The 27,615-nt window shown below is 43.2% G+C and overlaps 1 protein-coding gene across 1 annotated transcript in view; it reads left to right on the top strand.

Annotated features, from left to right (window-relative positions):
• Positions 1–27,615, top strand: part of si:dkey-22o22.2 (neural-cadherin) — a 241,089-nt gene that overhangs the window by 100,624 nt on the left and 112,850 nt on the right. Inside the window, exons 2-5 of the mRNA XM_039805925.1 lie at positions 10,071–10,259; positions 16,216–16,441; positions 20,987–21,191; positions 27,279–27,390. Coding sequence (XP_039661859.1) covers positions 10,071–10,259; positions 16,216–16,441; positions 20,987–21,191; positions 27,279–27,390 — 732 coding nt within the window. The remainder of the gene's footprint in view (positions 1–10,070; positions 10,260–16,215; positions 16,442–20,986; positions 21,192–27,278; positions 27,391–27,615) is intronic.

The following is a 27,615-nucleotide window of genomic DNA, read 5'->3' as shown; positions in this document are numbered from 1 at the left end:
TTTGACTGGTGACGTCGCCGCGCTCCGTGTTCGACACAACAGACTGCTGACGGCTTTGTGGAACTTTATTGATCCCCGGCAGGAAATTAGGCCAATCGTCACAGCCAAACAGATTCAGCTGAGGACCGGATACGAGCTCAAACCTTTGCCAACACTGCTTAACTCTCTCATTATTTAAAAATGGTGACACTAGACAGATTCTTTTAAAACTCCCATGACAAGGTGCTCTTTGGATGCTTTTATATAGTCCTTAGTGGTCCCCTAATACTGTATCTGAAGTCTCTTTTATATAGTCCTTAGTGGTCCCCTAATACTGTATCTGAAGTCTCTTTTATATAGACCTTAGTGGTCCCCTAATACTGTATCTGAAGTCTCTTTCATATAGACCTTAGTGGTCCCCTAATACTGTATCTGAAGTCTCTTTCATATAGACCTTAGTGGTCCCCTAATACTGTATCTGAAGTCTCTTTCATATAGACCTTAGTGGTCCCCTAATACTGTATCTGAAGTCTCTTTTATATAGTCCTTAGTGGTCCCCTAATACTGTATCTGAAGTCTCTTTTATATAGGCCTTAGTGGTCCCCTAATACTGTATCTGAAGTCTCTTTTATATAGACTTTAGTGGTCCCCTAATACTGTATCTGAAGTCTCTTTCATATAGACCTTAGTGGTCCCCTAATACTGTATCTGAAGTCTCTTTCATATAGACCTTAGTGGTCCCCTAATACTGTATCTGAAGTCTCTTTTATATAGTCCTTAGTGGTCCCCTAATACTGTATCTGAAGTCTCTTTTATATAGACCTTAGTGGTCCCCTAATACTGTATCTGAAGTCTCTTTTATATAGGCCTTAGTGGTCCCCTAATACTGTATCTGAAGTCTCTTTTATATAGACTTTAGTGGTCCCCTAATACTGTATCTGAAGTCTCTTTTATATAGACCTTAGTGGTCCCCTAATACTGTATCTGAAGTCTCTTTTATATAGACCTTAGTGGTCCCCTAATACTGTATCTGAAGTCTCTTTTATATAGACCTTAGTGGTCCCCTAATACTGTATCTGAAGTCTCTTTTATATAGACCTTAGTGGTCCCCTAATACTGTATCTGAAGTCTCTTTTATATAGACCTTAGTGGTCCCCTAATACTGTATCTGAAGTCTCTTTCCCAAAATTCAGCCTTGGTGCAGAATTACAGCCACTAGAGCCAGTCCCACAATGAGCTTTCCTTAGGGGGGGGGAGGTAGAGGGTGGGGGTGTGGCCTTGACCAAATGCCACTTTGCTCATTTGAAAGCCATGATGTCTCTCTCTTTCTCATGGGTGGGCCAAATTCTCTGGGCGGGCAAAGCAGAGAAAGGGGAGGTAACCTTGCTCCTTATGACCTCATAAGGAGAAGATTCCTGATTGGTCCATCTGAGCTTTCATTTTCTCAAAGGCAGAGCAGGATACCCAGGGCTCGGTTTACACCTATCACCATTTCTAGCCACTGGGGGACCATAGGCAGGCTGGGGGAACGCATATTAATGTTAAAAAACCTCATAAAGTGAAATTTTCATACCATGGGACCTTAAAGGGGATGGACTAATGAAGGGGTGCCGTCAATCCGGGAGTGGGCTTGTGAGATGACTAGAGGGGCGGCGTTTAAACATTAAATATAGATCTTTTTTTTTCTCTCAAATATGTAATATACTCACACCTGGTTACAACGCATTAGTGATCATAACATCATAACAAAAAATAAAACATAAAACATACACATTGTTACATCTGGGGTTGCATGCCATCACCTCATTATTTATGATTAAATGTAATTAAAATACATTTTTGTCATTAAAAAGAGCAGGGTTGTCATGAGTCATGAGTCTGTGTGTGTGTGTGTGTGTGTTTGAACATAAAACAGCATCAGTTTACATGACAGTTCTGTAAAAGTAGAAGCAATAGATATAGAATAGGGTGCCGTTTGATTTTTTTTTTTTACATGTGCATATTGTTCACTGGTCAGCTCACGCAAGCAGCATGCGGAGATAAAGATGATCATAATAATAAACATGCAGATAAGATGCAAAGAAAGACAAATGTTGCTTGTCAGTCAACATTGGATATACTAGAAAATGGGAAGAGTAGCTGAGCTTGCTGGTGGGCTCCTAAGAACTTTTGTGCTGGGGGGGAGAGACGTGTACGATGGGTTTATAGGGTTGTCATTTACACATAATTATTTTTATTCGGCTTATTGTCTATTTTGTTGAATGGTCTTGAATGGTCTTGAATATTGTAGTTCCTGTGTCATCTATTTCGTGATTTTTGTCTGGGTGGTTGGTGATGACGAAGGGGGTTGGGGGGTTCATTTTGCGAGTTGTATGTTTTGTATGTTGTTTTAAAATGTTAAAAATTGTGACCCTGCAGTTACTGTATATATTGACTTCAGGAGTAAGTAGAAGTCTTCTTGTCCTTTTCGTAACTTTTTGATATTAAGGAACGTCCGTTACATTCATGCTGTTGCCAGATGAGTTTCTTACAGATCTAATGAAGACCTTCAGCTCCACTCAACTCTCTCTGTAACTCTCAGTGTGGCTATGTTCAGAAAATGGCGTCGTCGGGTGACTGCGCAGAAACGGTCGGTGCCTTGCTCAAGAGCACCTTGGCAGTGCCCAGGAGGTGACCTGGCATCTCTCCAGCTATCAGTCCACGCTCCGTACTTCTGTCCGTACCCTCCGTTTCCCAATCAAACTCCCTACGGACTGAGCTACTGCCGCCCACAGATAATTAGTTTTTTTATCCTCCGTGTCCTCCTTGGCTACTAGCGATAGGCGGAAGGCTTGTGTAATGTTGATGCGCCGACAGTTTTGTCGTCATTGCGTAGAGTTCCGTAGAAATCATGACAACCGTGAAAGCAGCGGTGTAGTCTACTTTATACGCAGGTATACGCAGTATACCCACTAAGAAAGATCCAGGATTTCCATATACCCACTTAAAAATAACATACTTTCCATTATAATTTTGATATATTTTGAAATGTCATGTGTTTTTATTCTTCACATAGGCTACATAAAGGCATTTCCACCGTAAAATTGGTGCATAAAAGTGTGTCAGAATGCAGGAAATTAAGTCTTTGATGCTCAAACTTTCCCTAGGGGAGGACACCCGGACCCCCCACTATGATATGCCCAATGTCCCCCCCATTCTGGCCCATATATATATAACCCCCATATATATACAGTACAGTATACCCACTACAAAACATTAGACTACACCACTACATCAAAAGTGCAGAAAAACCAACAGATGTGACAGTAGTTCAGCAGGGACCTGGATGTATGAGAGAGAGAGACAGAAAGCAGGGATGACAGGGGAAGAGGAGATGGAATTTAAAGAAACAGAGATTGAGGGACAGAGTGATGTCTCTCCCTTTTATTCTCCGAGTGGTGATCTGCCGGGACTTCCTGCTTCACAACGCCGTTGGACTGTATCTAAAGACATCTCACCAAAAAATAGCTCGTTTCGTGTCTTTTTCTTCTCTGATTGCACCGAGGAAAGTTAAATATGCCCTGAAACGCTCCTCTAACGCTAAAACTATGCACGCAGTCCATTGGGAGTGAAAATTGAATCTATAACCAACGACAGGATACTTCCCTCCAAACACAAGGGATTGTGGGTAGAAGCAAATGAACGCAATAACTCACGGACGGGAAGCTGAGCAGAACAAAATGAAGCTCACATTCAGGGGGTTTCTTCATGCGTTATTAACGGATCGAAAACAAGGAAACTGTGTCAGAATCACCTCAGCAGATAAAAAAAAAAGCATAATGCAGAAACTGCCAAAGAAGAAATAAAGACAAACTTATAGTTTCATGTTAGATTGAGCTGTGAAAGAAGAACCAGAGAAATGATGCCACGCTTGAAAGGACAAAGACTGCTCAGCATTCAGGTTTTCAGTCCTTTGTCTTCTTCCTCTTCATCGCTCCAGGCGGGCTGCAGCCCCCGAGCCGGACGTTCCTCTGCAGTTTTTGTATGCATGCATGCATGTGTTCAGTGAGTTCTGGCCCGCATCAGGGAAAAGCTCACTGTTTAGGCTGCGAGGCACATTTTCCTTCAGCCGAGGAGGCCGAGTGGAAGGATATGAGCGAACGCCGAACTGTGAAGACGCTGAACTTTGTTGTTGGACAGTCAGCAGATAAAGTGTCCCAAAATCCTGCAGAAGATTGGTAATATATACATGATTTAGCAATTTTCACAGAGGCACTGGCTCAGATCTGGAGTTGGTCCCCGGGCTGCCTACTGCTCCCTCGAGGGATGGGTTAAATGCAGAGAATGAATTTTGCTACGTGTGTGTGTGAAGTACCTTTACCTTTTCCTGAGGGTGCCGCTAGAGGAAAAGTCGGGGAGTCATTAAAGTCTAAAAGGGTTCGTCCTATGTGGACTAGCCAGACCTTCCTCCGCAGCGCTGTGGGGGAAGGTCCGGCAATGCGAGACTACCTTATCTTGCTCTTCACCCGTCGTTCCGTTCCTGCGGTATGAGCTGTTTTTTATCAATCGTCAAGGAAAGAAAGTGCAGTTTAGAAATCCCTCTCCCTGCCAGTGTGCAGTGTGTTTAATAAATGAAATACATTGTGTTCAATGGAAAAATGTGTTTTTTAACCCAGACGATATTCCATAGGCAAATGCTGTAACAGCGGCGATGTTGTGTATAGTTTAGGGTCCTCGCCACCACCAGACAAATCGGCATTACGAATTGAACATGTAGCCGGACTTGAATCGCCTTCGTTTGACTGAAAGTACTGCCAAAAAACAACTTTTTCTGCTTTTTCTACGTAAATTACGTTATCAACGGTGGCGTCATTACGTCCACCAGCGTAGCGCGCATAGTGTAAGCGTAGGGTTCGGTTTGGTGGAAAAAAAATTCTAAGGTTCGGCAGAAACCGAACCCCATCAAAAAGCCAAATATTTGAAGCCGAATCCGAATCCTGGATGCGGTGCATCCCTACATATTCCAGAATTTTTACCTGGGGGGCGCCTGGTAGAGCAAGCGCCCCATGTACAACGACTCGCTCCTTATCGCATTATTATTATATTTGTGATTGTTGCGGGCAAAAATCCTTGATTATGCGGCACGTTTTCTTAAAAAATGCGATGGAATATGCGGGATATTGATGCAATTTTATGCGATGAAATTGTGGGAACTTGCAAAAACTGCTTGTTTGATGAAAAAGAGAAAAAAAAGTGATGAAAGAATTTGAAAGAATTTGAAAGAATTTGAAAGAATTTGAAAGAATTTGAAAGAATGCGGCCCCCGCATAAATGTGCGGACTTTGGCTGATTATGCATTGAATTATGCGATCGCATAATCGCGTTTTTCTGGAGGGACTGGAAAATGCCCAAAACATACTCTAAAAAAAAGACTCTTATACCGGCCAACGCCTTGCTCATAGTCACCGTTTCTCAGCTAAATTTAACTGTAATGCAGCTGTTTGGCTAAACATTGTCACGTGACGTAATTTCATACAATATCATACGAACCTGTTTATGAGAATGCGTTGGAAGCAGGGTCCAAACTAAGCACCATCCACTAGCCAAATGCTAGTAAAATATGCTAGTGGCTGGTAGATTTGCTTCACCCACCAGCCTAAAAACAACGTTAATCTATTGAACATTTTGAATATTCACTATACTATTTGGCTGGTGGACAAAAGAAAGTTAATTTTGGACCTTGGTTGAAAGGCTTGCTGCAGCACCAACAACAACACCCCGTACCTCTGGTAACAGCCTTCGTTAACCGGAGGCCTTGTGGCTCTACGTAGACTGCATCCTGTGTCTTAACACAGCAATAATTAAATGTCATTATTCTGGTGTCAGTGACCTTTCATCGGCCCGGAGGAAAAGAAGGAGGCGTTTCCTCCCCCCCCTCCCCCCCTTTCCTCCCTCCCGGATGTGCGTTTCCATGCAGCGAGGTTGAGTTTTCATAGTTTCTGCACCGGCTCACACGTGTGCTGACCGCCGGCGCATCACAATGTGTTGATGTTCATCACGATAATGGGACAGATTTCATTTCACTTTATTATTTTTTTATACGCGGCCCACAGCGCAGCATATGTAGAACAACAGACAGGAATAGATGTGATTATTCTGGATCTTATGAGCGGACTGAAGGCTGAAGACCAGCGACGCATACGAGGAAGCACTGAGCTGGAAGACTCCTCTTCTCCTTCGTCACCTCGTCGCCCTCCTTTTCATCTCATCCTCCTCTTCTTAACTTTGTGTTTTTTTTTAAAGGTCAATGTCTTTGTTGTCTCCCTCAACTTACTCCTTATTCTCTTTCATTCTTCTCATTTCATCCTCCTCTTCCTCCGTCCATATTTCTTCCAGCTCGTCCTCCAGGGCTTCAACTAACGATTATTGTTATTGTCGATTAATCTGTGGATTATTTTTCTCAATTCATCCATTAGTTGTTTTGGTCTCTAAAATGTCAGAAAATGGTGAAAAATGTGGATCAGTGTTTCCCAAAAAGTCCCAATCTGACGTCCTCAAATGTCTCGTTTTGTCCCCAACTCAAAGATATTCAGTTCACTGTCACAGAGGAGAGAAGACACTAGAACAATATTCACATTTAACAAGCTGCCATCAGAGAAGTTTACTTTTTTTTTTTTTAATGACTCAAACTGATTAATCTGTTATCAAAATAGCTGGTGATTAATTAATTTTATAGTTGACAACTAATAGATAAATCTTTGCACCTCCAAACCATACGACGATATCAGTCGTTTGTTTGCTCCCCTCTAATACGAACCACAGGAGCGTTTTCCGTCCTTCATATACAAAAAGCTTTATTGTCCACCAACAATACAAGAATACAAGAGAGACAGGACAACGTAGCCAAAGACGGCAAGACGGACAAAACGGACAATACATTTAATAAAAAGTGACTCTACAAAGGTTACATTTAAAAAAAGTAAATAAGTAAATAAATAGATAAATATAGCCTACTAAAAATGCTTGCTGTGCATAAAACCTGCAACCCTACATTCCATTCTATAGGCTAACGTTCCCAGTGTTATTTAGTACCTTCACAGCATTAAACCAGAGAAGAACGTAACAATTTTAAACACATCTTTAACGTTGTGAAACAGTCACAGTTTGGTTATGTTTAGGCACAAAAAAGAAAAAAGAAATGGACGTAGATGTGACGTGAGCAACGTGTCTGAAAGTGTGAAGTCTTCTGGTAGCTGTGCCAAGAGAAATCTCAATCATTCCCAATCTTACAGAGACGGAGAGCGTAGGTATATGTAAGGAGATAACATGGGCACAGGCTAATTATTGCTAACTAAAATGCTAGTTAACATTAGTAATTAAACTTAAACAGCTAATTGCCAAACTGCCTGTGAGCTTCTCCTTTACTATACGGTAATTCCTCTACTATGCGACAGTAAGTTGCGTGGTTATGACACAACACGTTAGCCTATTTTATGGGCCATAACGTGAGGTATAAGGTAATGGAGCCTTTTATACAATGTCGTGTTTCTTTAGAAATAAACAACGGACAAATAGAGTCTTTAAACGCTTCAGATGTAAAGTTATTCGCTGTCAAAGTGACGTCAAAATGAATGGCAGTCAATGGGATGCTAACGGGAGGTGAGTGCTTGTTAGCATTTAAATGGTGCCATAGGAGGTGCGCGTGGTGGAGAGAGGCTTACCCCCTTGGTTAAAATCAGAAATTACTTAACTTTCAGTTACACGCGTGACGCTGAACGTGACATACTGTAGCTCCGTTTGTTCCGTTAAGTTTAAAAAAAAAAACTTGAATGAAGCTCGGTCTCCCGCCACTATCAATGTAAATATAGGTCGTAACTGCTGCTGGAACGAGCGACTTATGTGGCCGTTTTTCGGAGGACAGTCTCATTTATTCTCTTCCTTCTCCTCCTATTATTAGTTTCTCCCCAAAACTCCTCTCTCCGTCTTTTCCTCTCCTCCCTCTTCTTACTCTACTCCTTTCTTTTCATTTCATCATTCCTTTTCCTCGTCCCTTTCTCTTTTTCTTCCTCCTCCTCTCATTCCCTCTCCTGCTCTCAGTTAGTTGACAGACCTTCAGAGACGATATAAAAAGACACCTCCTTATCTGTCTCCTCCTCATCCCCCTCTCTTCTCCCTTCGTCTCCCTGAAGTGAAGTTGTATCTCTTGTTCGGGCTGTTGTCTCTCTTCGCTGCCATGAAACAAAACAGAAGCCAAAACAGTGAGCCCCTTCCTTACCGAACAAATCCCTCCTCAGAACCAGACGACACGAAAAAAAAGACGTAAAGAAAGAAAGAACTAGACTCGTAGATGCAGACAAATGTGTGTGTGTATTTTTGACTGGGCGAATGTGAGTTCCTGCTGTGTGGATGTTTCCGTGTCATCTTCTGAAAAGTTTTGTTGTTTTATTTTGGAGGAGCCGCTTGCTTTCCTCTCTCCCCCACCCACCCCCCCTCCTACCTTTCACTCTTTTCGAGCAGCATGGCGGAGATGAAAGTTGTGAAAACACGACAGATGTTTTAGAGAAATGTCACTCCGTCCCCTTTGGCTGAAAGCGACTCAGCTTTCATGCCACAGTCTGAACAAGTGGAGCTAGCTTAGCTAACAAGCTGCGTCACTACAAAGCCGAGACAGACAACAATAGCAGCCGGTCACAAAGCAAGCTAACGAAACAAAGCAGAAACTAAAATACACAAACAGCGGTTGCTTCCAGATTTTGTAAAGCTGCCTGCCTAATAATAAATACATATAAACACCTTGATGCACACAATATTTACTTAAAATAAGAATTTAAAAGCTAATGTTACTAACGTGAGAAAGGTAACAGAACTGTGTCCACACTGACACTTTTGGCTAACGTTTAATGCAGAATATTTGTTTAAATGTGAATATAAATGACCTTGTAATGTTTTCAGTTAATTTAATGGTGTCAAACTAAAGTGTAACTTCGTACCTTTCTAACAATGTATCGTTTTAACCATTTACTTTAGCTTTAACTTTACAAGAGTCGGCTAATGTAAGCTAACACAGGTAAAATTACCCTTGCCAATACTCGGACACCCCTATCCCCCAGATGTAAATACTCACTGGGCACGGCTGGTTTTTCGGGGCAGTTTGGTTAGGTTTGGCACAAAGAAACAAGTTTAGAAAAAGATTGTGATTTGGGTTAAAATCAGACGTTACTTTACTTCCTGTTACGCACATGACGCAGAACTAGGCATAGCTCTGTCCGTAAAGTTGAAACGTATTAACTGTAGATATGAGTCGTAATGGCTGCTTGAAAAAACAATATATGGGAGCATTTTAAGGGGGAGGAATGTCTCGGCATGAAAGATTACAATTGAACTTAATACCTTTAGACCTCTCGCTGTTTTTCTCTCGTAGATGCCGTTAAGATGGCCAAGGCGACTTGTTTTGTTTCTGTAAGCAACCTCTACTTCTATTACTCTGTTTACTGGCGGCTTTACGCTATGCATAGCTTATTGCGCCAACTTCTAACCAAACTACGCTGAAGCCCAGTTTATTCGCTGAAAACCAGTTGATGGAAACACGTCTAATTCACATTTTAATTTTTGCGACATTTCATAGTTTTCTAATATAATTTACTTGGCAATTGAATGGAAACATGACTACTGTTCAACAGTTTTTCTGTCCTTGGTTTCACTTCAGTCCTTGGCTTTTTTAAGTCACGTGGCAGACTGGTCACATATTCGATATAAAGTGGATGTTTCAGTCTGTGTTTGCAAGCAGGGGCTATAAAGTTGGCAGATAAAACACATTTTTGCAGGTGCTACAGATAAAGGACTTTCATTTAAAACTAATGAATGGAATTCATCACTGTGAAACACCCAGCAGACTTCCTGTTTCCCTTCTCTTATTTAGTGGCTCTAATCAGCTCCTCTCGCAGCACACAAAACGTCCTCCCAGGTGTTAAACTTTAATGTTTTGTTATTTGTCTTTCCTTTAATGTGAAAGTGAACCTATAAGTGTGCTAATTTGTCAAAGCAACTGTCGCTACTGTAATTTCCGGCAAAAATCAGCATCCTTATATCACCTTTCTATCTCTCTCCTCCAGGTGACGAGTGGTACCTGTGCAGGTTAACTCTGAGCATGCCCAGCCAGGCCGACCTGCAGTGGGCCATGTTTCCCTCGCCGTACCTCGGTGCTGTGGGTCCTGATTCCTCGCCTGGCTCTGTAGTGTACCGACTGTCAGCGCGGCAACGAGACGGGATTCTCGGACAAGCCCAGTTCCTCCTACTAGACAGTGAGTAGACTTTTTCATTTGATCTTTTATGTTCTACTTCTCTTCTTTATTATATTTAGGAACCAAAGACTGTATAAAATATGGATGTAGTGTAAGTGATGTCACCAATAGGTTTCTAAAAAGCCAAAACAAAGCCCAAAGCGGGCGGCTTCCGGTGGCTCTGGCCGTCGCCGTCTTGGTAGTCTGAATCGACGATAGTTAATTCACAGGATAATCGCCAGAACTCGGGGATGTGTGTTGCCGCTGTCTACCTCTGTTCGTTTGCGAGAAACAACAACAAACTTAGAAATAAAAACCTACACGCAGAAAATGTCATGTTTTGAAGAACATTTGGATAGTGCAACAAGGCAGCCCTGCTTGGTTCTTTTGGGGAATGATTGTAAAGATTTACATAGAATATGTTTACGACATTTCCTGAACTGAGACATTTTGGGACCAATAGGTGGGATTCCTTCCCGAGACTATTTTGCAGAGCCACCGTTCGTATTTCTCCTGTTGCCAGCCCCCCCGGGGCGGGGGGTGGGGTTGGGGGGGGTTGCGGGAAGGGGGGGTGTTTTTTTTTCCTTTCTTTTTTTTTTTTTTGCCCTTCCTTTGCAGCGCTGTGAAAATAGAGCTGGCAATGCGAGACGTAGGCTTCAAGTAATGCGTTTGTTTCTGAACAGCAGCGGACCAATCCACCATGTTTAGGCAAAGATACCGATGGCCACGACTGTTCAAAACGGTTCAAAACAACAATGGAGAATGTGATAGACAGATGGTTCATTCAATCACCTTTTTTAAAGTGCTGTTTTCCAAACAGTTTCCAATGACGGCTTCTCAAATGTTTTTATTTAACAAACCGAATCAGGTAAGTAGCTTGGTAGGATCTATAAAAATCACCCGTGACATCCCTGAATACCATACCGGTATGATTTTTTTAAGACCCTTTGGTGGTCAAAATTAAAGTTCAAGATGCATAAAAACAGGATTCAAATTCCCCCTTTTGTCTGATATTTGCAGAAAATGCAAAAATGTGTTACCTACCACAACCAAACCTCCTTTTTATTCCACTCAAATTTTTCCTAAAACCTGTTTGTTCTTGCTCTTATCTGCTGCCTGTATCTGTAATTAGGTCCGCTGCTTCTCCGCCAGGCACTCTGTGACCAACCTGTTTTGTTCAAAAGGAGTGATTTATAAATAAAATTTGACTTGTTGAATTTCAATTACCATCAAGTGGAGAGGGAGAGAAAAACGCACATAAACGGCATGGAGCCGCGCTGCTAATCGCTCCCTGGGGCGAAGAAAGCTCCCAGATTCGGGAATAATAGGAAAGTCTCTGGAGAGGCAGTGAGTGGGAGGGTGGGCGGATGGGCGCCGGTGGCTGTGGATTTTTTATTTTTTATATTTTTTTCTACAGAAGAAGAGGAGAAAGAAGGAGAGGTATTTTGAGAGCTAATTTCCAATGCTTTCATATATTAAGAGCTTCTGATTTCCCTTTGGCAGAATGTGACTACATGTGTACCCACGAATAATCCAATAATTTACATTAAAAATGGTTTTTAATATCATGCCAATATGGAAATATATTCATGCAGTGTGTGTATGTGAAGCCAATTAGTAGCATTAACATGATTTTACTCACTTTGAGGATCTTAAATTTACATCGGAGGGAAAGTGCTTCTTTAAAAAAGTCTGTGCATCCATTACGTTTGTTCTGCTACAAAATAGTTCTCTGCTTGTATATTAATTAACACTAAAGGAAGAACACAATTATTTTGTTTTCGACAGATGATTAATTCAGATTAATGACAAATGTGTTGCCTGTGAAATGTGTCGTCCAGGTCATCTGCAGTACGTCCTTTAGCCCTTAAAATGCATCCTTGACTCCTCCACTTGTCTCCCTTCCTCGCGTCTTAGTCCCTCGGAGGAGAGAGCCAACGAGCAAATGTGTTTTTAGAGAGATGAGACATCCTTTCCTCTTTGACGTCCTTGCTCTCGTGTACTCTCGCCTATAGCTCCTCGATGATCCCTCCTCGATGCACGATAAGAGCTTTGAGACGGCCCTCACCGAGGAGGGACAGAACAACGTCCGGTTCAGCTGAGGACCGAGGAGTCGAGGAGCTATCAAATAAGTGACATGAGATCCAGCCATAGAAAAGGGTTAAAACAGGGCGACTGGACTTGGTTAAAGGTGCTTCGAAGAAGTTTCGTCCTTCATCTGAGAGACTTCTTCAGTTCTGACTGAATGGTAGGAAAGCTTAGCTATGTAGCCTCTGTGGGAAACGATGGTTGTTTAGACTTGGCCTTCGGTATATATAGCTCGGTTCCCCTACCATTCAGTCAGAACTGAAGAAGATGAGAGACAAAACGTCTTCGAAAGCACCTTTAACCAACTCCAGTTGCCCTTGATTTGAACCCTTTCTTGGATGAGTCTAGCTGTGTTGGAAACAGTTCCCTATCACTGAAATTGTGCACTATATAGTATGTTCGCCACTTTGTAGTGGTGTTCGAATTCTCCGCGGTTAACTCCATTCACTATATAGTCCACTGTCAAATACCCACAATGCACTGTTAATCTGAGTGTACATACGATGTACCGTACATTTTACTCCTGTATACCAGAATGCAACGCGGGCGAGTTTTCCCGGAGGAGATAAGATGCAGAAGTATCCGCGGAAACTGAAAAGTTACAGTTTTTGACGTCTCACACACATAAACAACAATAGCGACCACTGTTGATGCTGTACAGACGCCGGTGATTACCGTGAGAAATAGAAATAAATAGCCATAAATAGGCAACGTAAAGTTATTCCGCACATTGTAATCAAAACAATAAACATGCGATTGTGTACTATTACAGGTTATGTTTATTAAATGAAGCCCAAAATATGTCACCGACTAGAAATCGCTAGTATTAGCTAGCGCTAGCTAACGTCAGCATTAGGTAGCCGCTACCTAACGTCAACGTTGGGTAGCCTAACCTGAACCATGGAACGCTACCAAGTCATGAGTCATGACTTGAAGTCGTAACTTACGGGCTAAAAATTGTGTCTGGAACGCAGTATTAGTTTCTGTTAGCATTTTAGGACAAAACACATGCAGTGTAAGATGATGATGGTGGCAGCAACAAGTTCTCCAAACCATACGACGTATCGGTCGTTTGTTCCTACCCCTCTAATACGACCCACAGGAGCCTTTCATAAATTAGCGCCCCTGGCAGTGGCGGAAATACAACATCAAATTTCAACCAGAGAACGTAACGGTCGCGGTGACTTGGTCGCAGTTTGGTTAGGTTAAGGCACAACAACTACTTAGTTAAGTTTAGAAATAGATGGTAGTTTGGGTTAAAAACAGCACGTGACGCAGAACGTGACGTAGCTCTGTTTGTTCCGTAAAGCCCCACTAGAGGGCGCTGTTACTTTAAACGTACTGTAAATATGAGTCGTAATTGCTGCTTGTGCAGTGCTAACGACGTCTGGGAGTGTTTTTCGGGGGAGGACGTGTCAGTGTCAGTGGTAGCCTGGGTAAACCCTGACGAACTTCCGGCAAATTTGAGATTTGCTCTGCAAGTCAGTCTGGCGAAGAGCCCATTCAAACCCATTTCCAATGTCCCCAAAATTGAGGCACCAATCACGACCGCTGAGGCGGGCTTTACACCAATAACAACCGCTGAGGTGGGCTTTACACCAGTCACAACTGTTGAGACGAGCTTTATACCAATCACGACCGCTGAGGCGGGCTGTACACCAATCACAACCGTTGAGGCGGGCTGTACACCAATCACAACCGTTAGGGGGGCTTTACACCAATCACAACCGCTGAGGCGGGCTCTACACCAATCACAACCGCTGAGGCGGGCTTTACACCAATCACAACTGTTGAGGCGGGCTTTACACCAATCACAACTGTTGAGGCGGACTTGAGAAGGGTCTGGTGTCAACCAGGCTATGTCAGTGGCAGAGTTACCACCCAAAATTGATAGTAATTTTGCAGAAACAATGGCCTTTCTTTTCACACAGAAGTAAACAAATGCTGGCTTCTCATTTCTGGCGGACGGCTGTGTGTCACTAACTGTGAATTGGTTAAAAACTTGAGCTGACTTTTAAATGTTTCCTGCTGACTCTTTTTAAAGAGGAGTGGAGTAAGACTGACCTGTAAGAGCCCTGATAATGAAACCCCACCTGCAGAAACAAACGGGACGTCTTCGAGCAAGACTCAGATGACCTCATGTCAAAAAAATCTCTCCACAAATAGAGAGGAGGAGATGATTGACGGTTTGGATGCAGCTGCTGCTGGTTCAAAACCCTCTGGTCAACAGCTGGGCTTCCTTTTCTCCTCTCGTCCATCCTTCCTTCCTTCCTTACTCCTTCTTACTTCCTCCATCATCTCTGTGCTCCTTCTCCTCTTCTTCTGTCCATCCCTTTTTACATCTTTCCTGCATTCCTCCTCCTCCTCCTCCTCCTCCTCCTCCTCCTCTCTTAACTCGGGGCGTAAAAATGAACCTGCACTCTTTCTCAGAGTCTTCATAGAGTTTTAGAGTTTTAACACACACACAGACACACACATACACACACACACACACACACACACACAGACAGCCGTTGCTCCAGAAGGGTCCAGAAGGGTCCTTAGCAAGAAATACACAAACAGCAGCCCTCCAGCTTCTATCTTTTTAATTTAGGTTTTAAACTGGACAGCTGTGACTCCATCTATCTATCTATCTATCTATCTATCTATCTATCTATCTATCTATCTATCTATGAAATGGATCTTCGGGGTAATTAATTCCCTGCACCACAAAGGAGACAAAGCAAGTGGTGGGTGTGTGTGTGTGCGTGTGTTGCTTTCTACACTATCTTTCTACACTACGTCTATCATAATACGACTTATTGTCATGAAACACTTCAGACTGTCGTCAGACTCAGATTCTAGTCAGAATCTGAGTCTGATGCTGCTCCATTTGGGCTGTGATTATGGGGCGTGTTTCAACCGAACCAGGGAAGAAAAGGCCTCTGCAGACCTACAACCAATCAGAGACACCCCCCCACATCTTCTTAGCGACCATCGGGGCCAGCTGAGAAATTAAACTTTTACCGAATCCCGTAAGAAGGACGGCAAAAACATCTTTCCAATCGACAAATGCCTTGATCGCAGTTCTCTGTTCCTCTTTTTAAATGAATGCGCCGTCGATATCTTCTATAACAGACGCGATGGAGGAATCTCCCCATCTCAGTTCTCCAGCGGCAGCCGTTGTCGTAAAAACAAATTCAACCCAAGCGCTCTTTGGTGACATGGTTGATTACATTTACTGTTGATCATCTGTCCATCATCGTATAAAGCCCGCCCCCTGACAATTTGATTGGTCCGAACAGCTCTGGTTCGAGCATAGTTGTTCCACAACGGATGAAGTCCAGACCGAACTTCCCGACCTCAAATGTTGTGGCTAAGTTCGGCTGGCATCCAGGCTACGTACCTGTTGCAGTCACTCTACAACACATGTGTCAAACTCGAGGCCCGCGGGCCAAATCCGGCCCCTCACAGATTATGATCCGGCCCACATATACTAGTTTTTGTCACTTTTTCTGATGTTTTTGTCACTTTTGCCGAATTAAAAAAAGAATTTCTGAAATTTTTGCCACTTTTTCCAACATTTTTGTCACTTTTTCCGACGTTTTTCGGCACTTCTTTTCTATGATGGCTGAGGAACTTTTTCCTGACTTCTTTAGGACTTTATGTTGACCAAACTGTAAGTGAGAAGACTATATGACACATGCAATAATACAGTCAAATATATTTTACTTTTTCAATTAAATAAAAGCCTATCAATAAACTAAACATGTCTGGCCCTTGATGTGATTCTTATTTTCCAGTGTGGCCCCCTGGGAAGTTGAGTTTGACACCCCTGCTCTACAATGTCTAGTTTTAAACTGTATCAGTTTGTCAAACAACATTTCTTTCTTCCGTCTCGTCCATGCAGGTGGGGAGGAGTGCTTCGAGGTGGACCGTCGCTCCGGTGAGATTAGGACCACGGGACGACCTCTGACCCCCAGTAAGGAGTACCTGCTGCGGGTGCAGGCGATGGACGGGAGTGGTCGTAAAGGCACGCCGGCCACAGTGGCCATCCTGGCCGGCTACCGGCCGCCGCAGTTCACCAACGCCACCTACAGCCTGAACGTACCGGAGAACACGCCTGTCGGACAACCGTGAGTTCCCCGCAGCAGTCCGATAAGCAGTTTGGTGACGTGTGGCGTTACTGTATTTATTCTGAATGCCTGTCCTCCCCCAGGGTCCGATTCCTCCGCCAAATCAGACAAAATGATTTACAGTTACGGCCAGCAGCTGCCGTGTCGTGCAGCGTGTTTCCATTTTCCAGGCAAAGTTTGGCAGTGAGCCTGAGGTTCAGTCTCAACTGCAGAGGTCAAGGGTTCAAGTCTGGCCCTGGGTCCTTTGGCGTTATATTTTGTGCTTTTAGCAGATACACTGGGGCAGGTTCAGCAGAAAAAAAGAAAAGAATTGACCGAAGGACAAAGAATAAAGCTCAAAGTGACACGAAACCACAAGCCAACCTTCGCTCGTTCGACAGACGGAGAGAATTTAAAACCGATCCTGAATCAAGATTCAAGATGCTTGTTGTCAGAATTTGTCACACCAATTGTATGAGTACAAATGGGTGAAAAGCTCATGCTATAGATTAAAATCTTAGTAATAGTAGTACTTGTAGTTTTATATGTGTTTGTATCTGCTCTGTGTGTGTTTATGGACACAAGTGTCTGTTTGTGTCTATTTCTTCCACCATATTTACAGAAACATCATTTACATTCCACCGCCTCAGATACTGAGTGTGGAAATGGCATTTGCACGTGTGTGTGTGTGTGTGTGTGTGTGTGTGTGTGTGTGTGTGTGTGTGTGTGTGTGTGCACGTGTGTCCACGGCCGGCTCCTTAGCTTTGCATGTCATGTGATGCATGCAAAGATGAGCCCTGTAGAGCGAGACAAAAGAAAAGAGGAGGAAGATGAAGGAAGAGGTGGAGGGGGTGGGGAGAGAGAGAGAGGGAGAAAGTGATAGAAGAATGGAGGAGAAGGAGGAGAAGAGAAAGGAGAGAGGCAGGGAGGGAGGGAGGGAGGGAGGGAGAGGGGCGAGGGAGGAGAGGAGGAGATGAGGAGAAGGACAAGAGGGGGGATGGAGGAAGAGGACCCAGATGTTTGAGTGTGGCCTGAGGCGGAGAATTTGAAAGTGTGGCAAATTCAAATATTTATTAAAAGCGAGGTCTGGATAAACATGAAGGGGAGTGTGTGTGTGTGTGTGTGTGTGTGTGTGTGTGTGTGTGTGTGTGTGTGTGTGCGTGCGTGTGTGTGTGTGTGTCCCTCAGGGCTGCTGGCGCAAAGCACATTGTATTAATATCCAAGTATCCATGCCACCCCACAGCAGTGTGTCTGTGGGTGTTTCTGCCTCCATTGTGTCCCTTCATATGTGTGTTAATGTCCTGTGTCTCTGTGTGTGTGTTTGCAGGCTTGTGTGTGTGTGTGTGTGTGTGTGTGTGTGTATTTTAGTCTAATTGATTAACCAGGTTGTGATGGTTTCCGTGAAGGCTGCAGCGCTGCGTCACGGCTCCTCTTCACTTTATAAGCCAGTTTGGAAACAGGAATGTGGAGCAGCGTCCTGCCGTCCTGTGGTCATATCTTTGGCCTTTTTTTTTTTTTTTTCAGTCAGCGTTCTTGTCCGTCATCGTCTTCTCGTTGTCTTATCATTCACATGCTGCCATAGGCTGTAAAAATAAAGTACGATGCGTCCAGTTTCTGAAAAGTGAAGCCAATGCTGAAGCTCCTTAAAGTGGCGCTCTCTCTAATCTTCCAGCAGGGGGCGACTCTACCGGCTCCAAACGGAAATCCGTTTCTATAAAAGTCTATGGGAAAATGAGCCTACTTTTCACTTGATTTATTACCTCAGTTAACATTTTCATAATGAGTTTATGGTCTCAATCGCTAGTTTCAAGTCTGCTTCAATGCAGCACGATGTTAATTTTCCAGACAGGAAAAATCGAAATGGCTTAGCGCCTCGTGTATCAATACCCCCAAAAGTTCCTACTCCACGGATGCTATCCGAATTATTACAATCCATGAGCAAGGGGTAACGTCCCAACTACTGTCCTAATTCAAAGTCCATATTTAGCTAAAACTGGTCCAAAAGACCCAAAGCCCAATGTAATGCTGCGTTCCAGACAGAATTTTTAGCCCGTAAGTTACGACTTCAAGTCATGACTCACGACTTGGTAGCGCTCCAGGCAAAGTCACGACAAACCCTGCTAGCTAGCGTTAGCTAGTGGCTACCTAACGTTGACGTTAGGTAGCCACTAGCTGATACTAGCGTTAGGTAGACGTTAGACGTTAGGTAGACGTTAGGTAGCGTTAGGTAGACGTTAGGTAGTCGCTAGCTGATACTAGCGATTTCTAGTCAACGACATATTTTGGGCTTCATTTAAAGTGATGGTTCAGAGTAATTCACCCTAGGGTCCTTTGCACCATGACCTCGAGCCAAACACCCCCCCAGAAGCTTTTTTCACCTGGGTCGAACATTGGGAGAGTTAGCTAGAGTAGCGTTATCAGCTGAATAGCTTAGCGCAGGGGCTAATGGATCCACGTTTGTATCTCGTAAATGACCCCACTAATAATGCCCGAAATGATACCAAACGTCTACAAGTAGTACAAATAGGTTATGCTCTCATAAAACGATGGATTGGAAAGTTTGTAAGTACACCAGAAGTTTATGAACACTTGCCTGCTCTCTTCAGCTCTCTGTTGCTGCTGCTGCTGCTACCTGCAGTTAGACAAGTGCTTAGGGCCGTCTATAAATTACTACACCGAAAAGAGTTACAACAAAAATATTTATTAATTCAATGATTAAATAAGGTAATGTCTCCAAACTTACCTCAATTATTACTTGTCTCCTGCTAGTTATACTACAGCACTTACTTTAAAAAAAAAGTTAAATTAATAAATATTTTTGTTGCATCTCTTTTCGGTGTTGTAATTTGTAGACGTCCCTAAGCACTCGTCTTACAGCAGCAACAACAACAACAACAGAGAGCAGAAGCCAGAAGGCAAGTGTTATTTACCTAAACTTCTGGTGTACTTACAAACTTTACAATCCATTTTTTGTCGACTGGAAGCTACGCCTCCAACCCCATTTTACAGCCAACGCGCAACTGTCAGAATGTCTACCATTTTTTAAATAATCGTTTTAATAGTTTTTCAATAGTACTAGGGGTACTTTGGAGGACTGCGTGAGATATTTAACAAAATGTTTAATAGTTACGTAAGGCTGTTGTCCAGAACATTGTTATTCTTTATGTAGACTTTTGTTTTTTCCTACCAAAAATGTGACATTTGTGTCTCCTTCTTTGGACCTAGGCCTATTCTTGCCTTCTCCTAATTTTTACAAGTTTCCTGCTTTTTTCGAAGTTATGTCACTGTTTTTGATACTATTTTCGACCTATTCTTGCCTTCCTTCCTTCTTTCTACCATCTTTTTCCAAGGTTTTGTCTTTTTTACAGCTTTTGTTCAGTTTTTTTTTACAGTTCCTTTTCTCATCAGCATTTAAATTCTTTTTTCAGTTACAAGACTGTTGTTTAGTAAATCCAATGGTGTAGTCTACGTGATACGCAGGTATACGCAGTATACCCACTAAGAAAGCTCCAGGATTTCCATATACCCACTTAAAAATCGCCCATTGACACGCAACAACATACTTTCCATTATATTTTTGATATATTTAGAATTGTCATCTGTGTTTTTCTTCTTCGCATAGGATAAATAAAGGGATTTCCACTGTAAATTGATGCATTAACGTTATCTGAATGCAGTAAATGAAGTCTTTGACGCTCAAAATAACCCTGGGGGAGGACAGCCAGGCCCCCCACTATGATATGCCCCTCTTCCCCAAAGGCAGATTCTGGCCCATATATATAGGCCAATATATTTATATACAGTACAGTATACCCACCACGATACATTTGACTACACCACTGAGTAAGTCTATCGCTGACAGGCTCAGCGCTATACTGTTCCTCTTTATATAGACTTTTTAATTAATTTATTTTTTTAACCAAAAATGATTAGCGCTGGTCAGGGGGTACTTGGCTTAAAGAAACAATTCAAAAGGGAACATTATTGAAAAAAAGTTTGAGGACCACTGGCCTACTACGTGATACTGCGGTAAAGACAGCCGACACTCGGATCTCCGTGGTCAAATCAGCCGCCGCTTGACCGCAGTTCCACGATAACGATGAGACATGATACTGTCTTGGTAATGGAGATTAAACTGATTACACTTTACATTATTTGACTCTGAGGAAGATTGCTCATAAGGAGATTTCACAAAAGTTTTAACGATTTAAAATTCACTTTTTACAACTTTTTTGTGGCACTTTGGTCGCTTTTTTGACTTTTGTCACATTCAGTCAACACAAAGCTCTACAAAAGTCAACGAAAAAGTTCCTCAGCCATCATAGAGTTAAGGAAATCAAGCAAAAACATTGTCTACATTTTTTTTATACTGTAATTACAGTTTCCAGTCTTTTTTGGTATGGTGCACAACTTGATTTAAAATTTATGAAATTGAAATGCAGGGCTGGATATCAATTTGTGAGGGGCCAGGTTTGGCACATGTGATCTAAGTCTTGCCTCTCTCTTTGTGTGTGTGTGTGTGTGTGTGTGTGTGTGTGTGTGCGTGTGCGTGTGCGTGTCTTGCAGTGTCTCGGTGGTTCAGGCCGTCTCCTTCCAGAAGAAGACTCTGTCCTACATGCTGCTGGTGAATCCTGGGAATCTGTTCAGCATCAACCAGGAGAGCGGCGCGCTCAGCCTCACCAGGACGGTGGACTACGAGAGCGGACACAACCTCCACACCCTGCAGGTCCGCGCCTCCGAACCCGACACTGGCCTCAGCGGCGTGGCAGAGGTACACACACACACACACACACACACACACACATACACAAACAGAGGGTCTCGCATTGCTAGCTCCACAGCGCTGTGGAGTAAGGTCTGGCTAAACCACAGATACATTCTGGGATAGTAGAAAACGCTCTGGGTCCTTTTGCGTTTCTTCAAACCAATCACAATCGTCTCCGTGCGTGTTGTAACCACGTATGTCTGACGCACCCACTGCTAGCCTAGCTTAGCACTGATCCTGGAGGTAACCGGCTCCATCTTGCCTACTGCTCCCAATAAGTGACCAGATAACGCCAACATTTTCCTCTTGTATAGTCACAGCGTGTACAAATAACAAGGTCACATGAGACACAGCCATCTTCTAACCGTATACATACTGGGAACTATATTCTCAGAAGGCGAAGCACTGCTACTACTGCTACTTGGGCGGAGTGATTTGCTCGCAGCACCTGAGAAGCCCTGTGGTGAGGAGCAGAGAGTTCTCCTGGAGTGCTGCGAGCAAATCACTCCACCCAAGTAGTAGCAGAAAACATTTGCACCCAAAAGAAAACACCACATCCAATATTAAATGAAGTTAACTGTTGACACAACACAGTAACGTGAGATATTTAAATGAGCTGATACATGGTTAAACCTCATTGGCTCTTACCAGTGTATCTCCGTGTGTACTTCGTCCACAGCAATCCCACCAATCGCTCCCAAAATGTCCCAGTTAGAGAGGAAACACCCTAAATATATTCTTTGTAAATCTTTACAATCCTTCCCTGAAAGAACCGAGCAGACCTGCCTTGTTGCACCATCCAAATCTTCTTAAAAACTTGACATTTCAGCGTGTAGCGCGCTAGCTCGAAGTTTTAGACAGCGGCAGCACACATCGCCGCAGCTGGAAAACGCCGTTAATCGAGACTACGTTTTTTTTTTCCCGCCCTCACCGCTGCAGCCTAAGCGCGCTATCCCCCGTTCAAAATGAAAGAGAAGACCTCGCTTTTTCACCTTTCTAACGACTGCCGCCATGAGTGTGAACGCAGCCTTAATCACTTCCATATTAAAGTGCAGCCAGGTTCAGCTGTGTTTTTTTTCTGAGGTGGTGTAGTATTTCTTCATATGTTGCAGGAATTCATCATTCCTGCCGACTCTTCGGAAGTTGCAGGCTCTTTAATCGCTCCCGCGTCAGTCGCGGTATGAATCCGTTTTCAAGCAGCTGGGTCAGGAAGGTCGGCGCAGAGCTGCACGTCCGCTGCTCCCCCGAAAAACACGATAAATCTCTGGACAGTTGCACATGGCGCTCTCTGTGGAAAAATAACGTCTTAATTATTAATGAGAGAAAGAGAGAGCTGCCGCGGAATCAGATGCCGTGATGCAACTGTTTCATGTTGCTGTTTATTCTGCGTTATGCGTAAAAAAACTAAACTAAACGCATGCACACACACACACACACGCACACACACGCAAACAAACACACGCAAACACATGCACGCACACGTTGCTAAGAAGCTAACACTCTGCTAAGTGCAGAAAGCTGGCTGCTAAGTTTTGACTCTCATTACTGCAGGAGGCTCCAAAGACTTAATACAGCTGATAGCTACATCTGTTCACATTAACAAACACACATACTAACACACACACACACACACACACGCTCGCACGTGCACACACACCTACACACCCACATTATTACCTGCTCGTGTCCAGATGGTGTAAACAGACAGAGAATAGCTGCTAAACTACCAGCGTTGCCCCAAAGGCCTCTGTTGCTCTATAAGCTCGGCTGGCTAATTCTCTCTAAAGGCCCTGTGTGTTTGTGTGTGTGTGTGTGTGTGTGTGTGTGTGTGTGTGTGTGTGTGTGTGTGTGTTGGCCCTAACCAATTTGGTGCCAGTATAGGCAAGATTTCAGCTTTTTTTGTCTTTTTCAACATTTTTGTCACTTTTTCCGACGTTTTTTTCAACATTTTTGTCGTTTTCTTTCGACTTTTTTGGTGCTTTTTAATTTATTTATTTTGTTCCGATATTTTTGTCGCTTATTTTGATGGTTTAGGTGTTTGTTTGTTTCTCAACATTGTGGCTTTTTCTGTCTTTTTATTGTGTTTTTGTTGGTCTTTGAAAAAAAGGTTGGTCACTTTTATTTTACGTTTGTCGTTTTCTTATTGTCTTTGCATTTTCTTTGATGGTTTGGACTACCCGAGCATTTGCCTATACTGCCCGTATGCCACGGCCCGGCGCTGCTTACACAGAACCATTTGACCCAAGGCTTAAATGGTTCTGTGACCATGCTAACTTTGTGTTTTTCTGGGTCGAAATTTCAACATTTAGTTGTTCTTTTTCTACACTTTTCTCAACGTTTTTGTCGATTTTATAAAAAAAAACTTTCTTTCCAGTTATTTTGTCACTTTTTTGCCGTTTTTCCGATGTTTTTTTTTCCAATTTTTTTGTCCCTTTTTTTTAACACGTTTTTGTCACTTTTTCCGTACATTTAAAAAAAAATGTTTTTGGCGATTTTTTTTTGTAGGTTTTTCCAACATTTGATTCAGATCAGATTGATCAAATTTCACCCAAGTACAGCAGTCAATTGAGGAGAATTAGGAAAACGGAACAGTTACACCACGATGTGTTATCGTTCAATGCCTTCCCAACACTGGGCATCTCTCGCTCTAGCTGTCAAGTTTGGGGAGATATTTGAAGGATATTGATGGCGCCGTAACAAAGCTGCTCACCTTAATCCAGAACACAACGTGCCAGTCGGTGTAGAAAGCTTAACGTTGAACATCTTAATGAAGCGTCTGCAGTTTTCTGCTGCCTGCAGCTTCCTCTGACATTTTCCAAACATGAGCTCGTCACACAGTCGTCTCCTGACGGTTAATGAGCGGATGATGAGTCACTTTCTTTTCCCCGCCAACCAAGCAGAAAGATTTAAGAATGAAATCTTCCCGTCACAACCAAGACATTAAAGGACGTCATCTTGGGCTTTTGGGAAAACACTGATTGACATTTTATTACATTTTCTGACATTTTCGAGACCAAACAAGTAGGGGTGGTACGGTTCACGAAAAAAACATCCGAACCGCTCGGTTGGCTTGTCTCGGTTCGGAGCGTGTGTGGGTCGCACGGTTCGTCAGTGCACTAACCACTTACTGCTGTAGTGCCCACTTTCGACACTTTTGTTAAAACACTTACTGGAAATAACAAGCGGGATGAGCGTGACAAACGCAACACATGGCAGCTGATTGGACGAACGCGTCACATGGGTCTGGCTGCGCCCCGAATTTCAAAACCGACTCTGATGGTGTCTCGTTCTGAATACGATCTCGTATTTTACGAAAATAGTTCACCGAAACATGTTTCTGAAAACATTTTAAGCGAGAAATAGGCCGTGCATCTAGCTGCTAGCTGCACGGCTAGCAGCTAGCAGGGCGAGGTAGCTACCGGCAGGAGACAGGGTAGGTGAATTTAAACAATGTCTGAGTCTTGTTGTCACGTAAGGACCCTGTTCATGTTGCACAGACATTTTAATTGCATTCGGTGTCTGTTAAGAGGCACAAAGGCACTCGAACATGCCCCCAAAACTGCCGTCATAGCTAAGTGAGAGCTCAACACGTAACTGCAGCAACTCTGATTGCTAGCACTGATTTGGCTTGTTTTTTTTTGTTTTGTTTTTTGTATCGAGAGTACTCGCATATTTCTAGCGATCAAGATTAATGTAAAAATTGGCCGGAGTTCTCCTTTAAGTCCATGTTGTCACTTTTCTTTTTTTTTTTTTATCTTTTGTGGCACTTTTTTTCAACATTTATGAAGTTTTATTCAATGTTTTCAGAAGTTTACTAACTGAACAGCTTTGTATTAGAGAATTTCATATAACAGGCCTAACAGAAAATGTTCTGTATTTTAACTGTAGCTACACATAACTTCTATTTTTTTAGTTTTTTTATTATGGGGCGAAGTCCGTGGTAATGAGCTGCCAGAACTTATTCTGTTATTTTTACGGCTTTATTTCTTAGAGTGTAGGAAATAGAAGTGTTTGACGCTGAAACTTTTCTGGGGGAGGGATCCCCAGGGTCCCCGGTAATAATGTGTCCCCCCCCCCCCCACAACGTTAAAACAAAACCTACGCCCTTGGTAGCAGCCGTAGAAATCTCACATCTAGCCAAAATAGGGCTGGGCGATATGGAGAAAATCAATTATCAAGATATTTTTGACCAAATACCTCGATTACGATACCGCAACGATATTGTAGTGTTGACTATTGGCGCTTATATAGTTACACAATGAGATTTTTGATAAATAATCATCAGTAATGTTGATATAATGACTAAGTGGGTAAAGGCAAATAATAGAACAGCTAGAACAGTCAGGTAAGTTCGGAAAATGACATCACTTTACTGTAATGCAGCCGTTAAAACCAGGAAAAGACAACACTTGTGTCATATCACGATATTACGATATCCAAAATCTAAGACGATATCTACTCTCATATCACGATATCGATATGATATCGATATATTGCCCAGCTCTAGGCCAAAATATCCGAAATAACCTCAAAGTTAAGTCCCGTAAACATTCAAAACAGCTGAAAATTGATGGTAAAGTCGGACTGTTGGTCAGAGGTTAATTTGTTCTGGATGTGTTTTAACTTTGCAGTGGAGGAGTGAGTTTATCCATCTTTTTAAAATGGAGTGAATACATTCCTATTTAGCTGCAGGGTCTCAAGTGAAAAGTGTTTCCCTCCCGTCTGCTGTTGAACTCTCTAAATATGCAGTCCACGTTTTTTTGCAGAAGCAGCCGTGCATCTAAACCTCCTCCTCCTCCTCCTCCTCCTCCTGCTCCTCCTCCTCCTCCGCTGCTGTTGTTACCGAACAGGCGGCGTGTGGAAGGTTCAGGGCTGCGTAGGAAATGTGTGCGCAGGTGCTCGGGCTCGGGTTAAATCAGGCTCCGCGGGAAGGGAAAATAACATTTTGGTTTGAGCTCCAGTGGCTCGGGATAGTGGGTGAACTGGACGGGAGCGAGAGGAAAAGGCTCGGGCTCAGGTGATGGAGGGAGGGAGGGAGGTTTAAAGGAGAGAGAGAAATAAGAAGGAAATGAGTTTCTCTCCTCGACCAGGAGACACATGTCTTCATCATTGTCTGCGTGAGTGAGATTTTGGAACAGGAAAGTCAAAGTCTTTCCAACTAATTCAGGACCCAAACTTTTGAGGACCAACAAGCAGTGATGTTATCTTTTGATTTTTTTTCTATCATCTTATTGGGTAATTAGTCTCGCATTGCCAGACCCTCCTCCACAGCGCTGCGAAGGAAGGTCCACTTTGTTTTATCTGATGTTCGCACCTCTCTCTCTCTCTCTCTCTCTCTCTCTCTCTCTCTCTGTTCTTTCTCTCGCTCGCTCCACCACTTTGTTTTATCTAACGTTAGCACCTCTCTCTCTCTCTCTCTCTCTCTCTCTCTCTCTCGCTCTCTCTCTGTTCTTTCTTTAGCTTGCTCCACCACTTTGTTTTATCTAACATTAGCACCTCTCTCTCTCTCTCTCTCTCTCTCTCTCTCTGTTCTTTCTCTAGCTCGCTCCACCACTTTGTTTTATCTAACATTAGCACCTCTCTCTCTCTCTCTCTCTCTTCTATCTCTCTCTCTCTGTTCTTTCTCTAGCTCGCTCCACCACTTTGTTTTATCTAATGTTAGCACCTCTCTCTCTCTCTCTCTCTCTCTTTCTCTCTGTTCTTTCTCTAGCTCGCTCCACCACTTTGTTTTATCTAACGTTAGCACCGCTCCACATAGCGCTCTAGGATGCTGTAGTAGCTGTTGTTATAGCAACAAAAGACGCTCTCAGCTGCTTTTTGGAACCAAAACGCTGCCAGCTTTTTTTTCCACTACAAAAGTCAACTTTTTCTTGTCAAAAAAGACGCCAAGTGTGAACATAGCCTTAGTCGTGCAACAGAAAACTCCGATTGGACAGGTAGTCTAGCTAGCTGTCTGGATCTACCCTGCAGAGATCTGAGGAGCAGTTAAGCGTAGGTGGGTCAGTGCAGATTATTAACAGGATGAAATGAACACGAGGACATTAATTTGAATCCAATATGAAACAATAATAACCACCAGACGCTCCCTGACAGGTTGTCGTCCACGTAACGGATGAAAACGACTGCACGCCGGAGTTCCTCCACTCCATCTACACCAGAGACAACATACCTGAGAGCATCGCACCGGGAAGCTCCCTGCTGCAAGGTAAACACACACACACACACACACACACACACACACACACACACACACACACAGACACCCATCTGTCATCGCTGCTGGTGGCTGGTTGAGATCAAACAGTCCGACTTCAGCGAGTCTTTGCTCTTATTAGGCTGACAGCCAGAAACACACACACACACACACACACACACACACACACACACACACACACACACACACACACACACACACACACACACACACAAA

Source organism: Perca fluviatilis, chromosome 7 (genome assembly GCF_010015445.1).
Source record: "Perca fluviatilis chromosome 7, GENO_Pfluv_1.0, whole genome shotgun sequence".
In the NCBI taxonomy this organism is placed as follows: Eukaryota; Metazoa; Chordata; class Actinopteri; order Perciformes; family Percidae; genus Perca; species Perca fluviatilis.
Note: the sequence above shows the minus strand (reverse complement) of the source record. Positions and strands in the feature narration are given on the sequence as shown.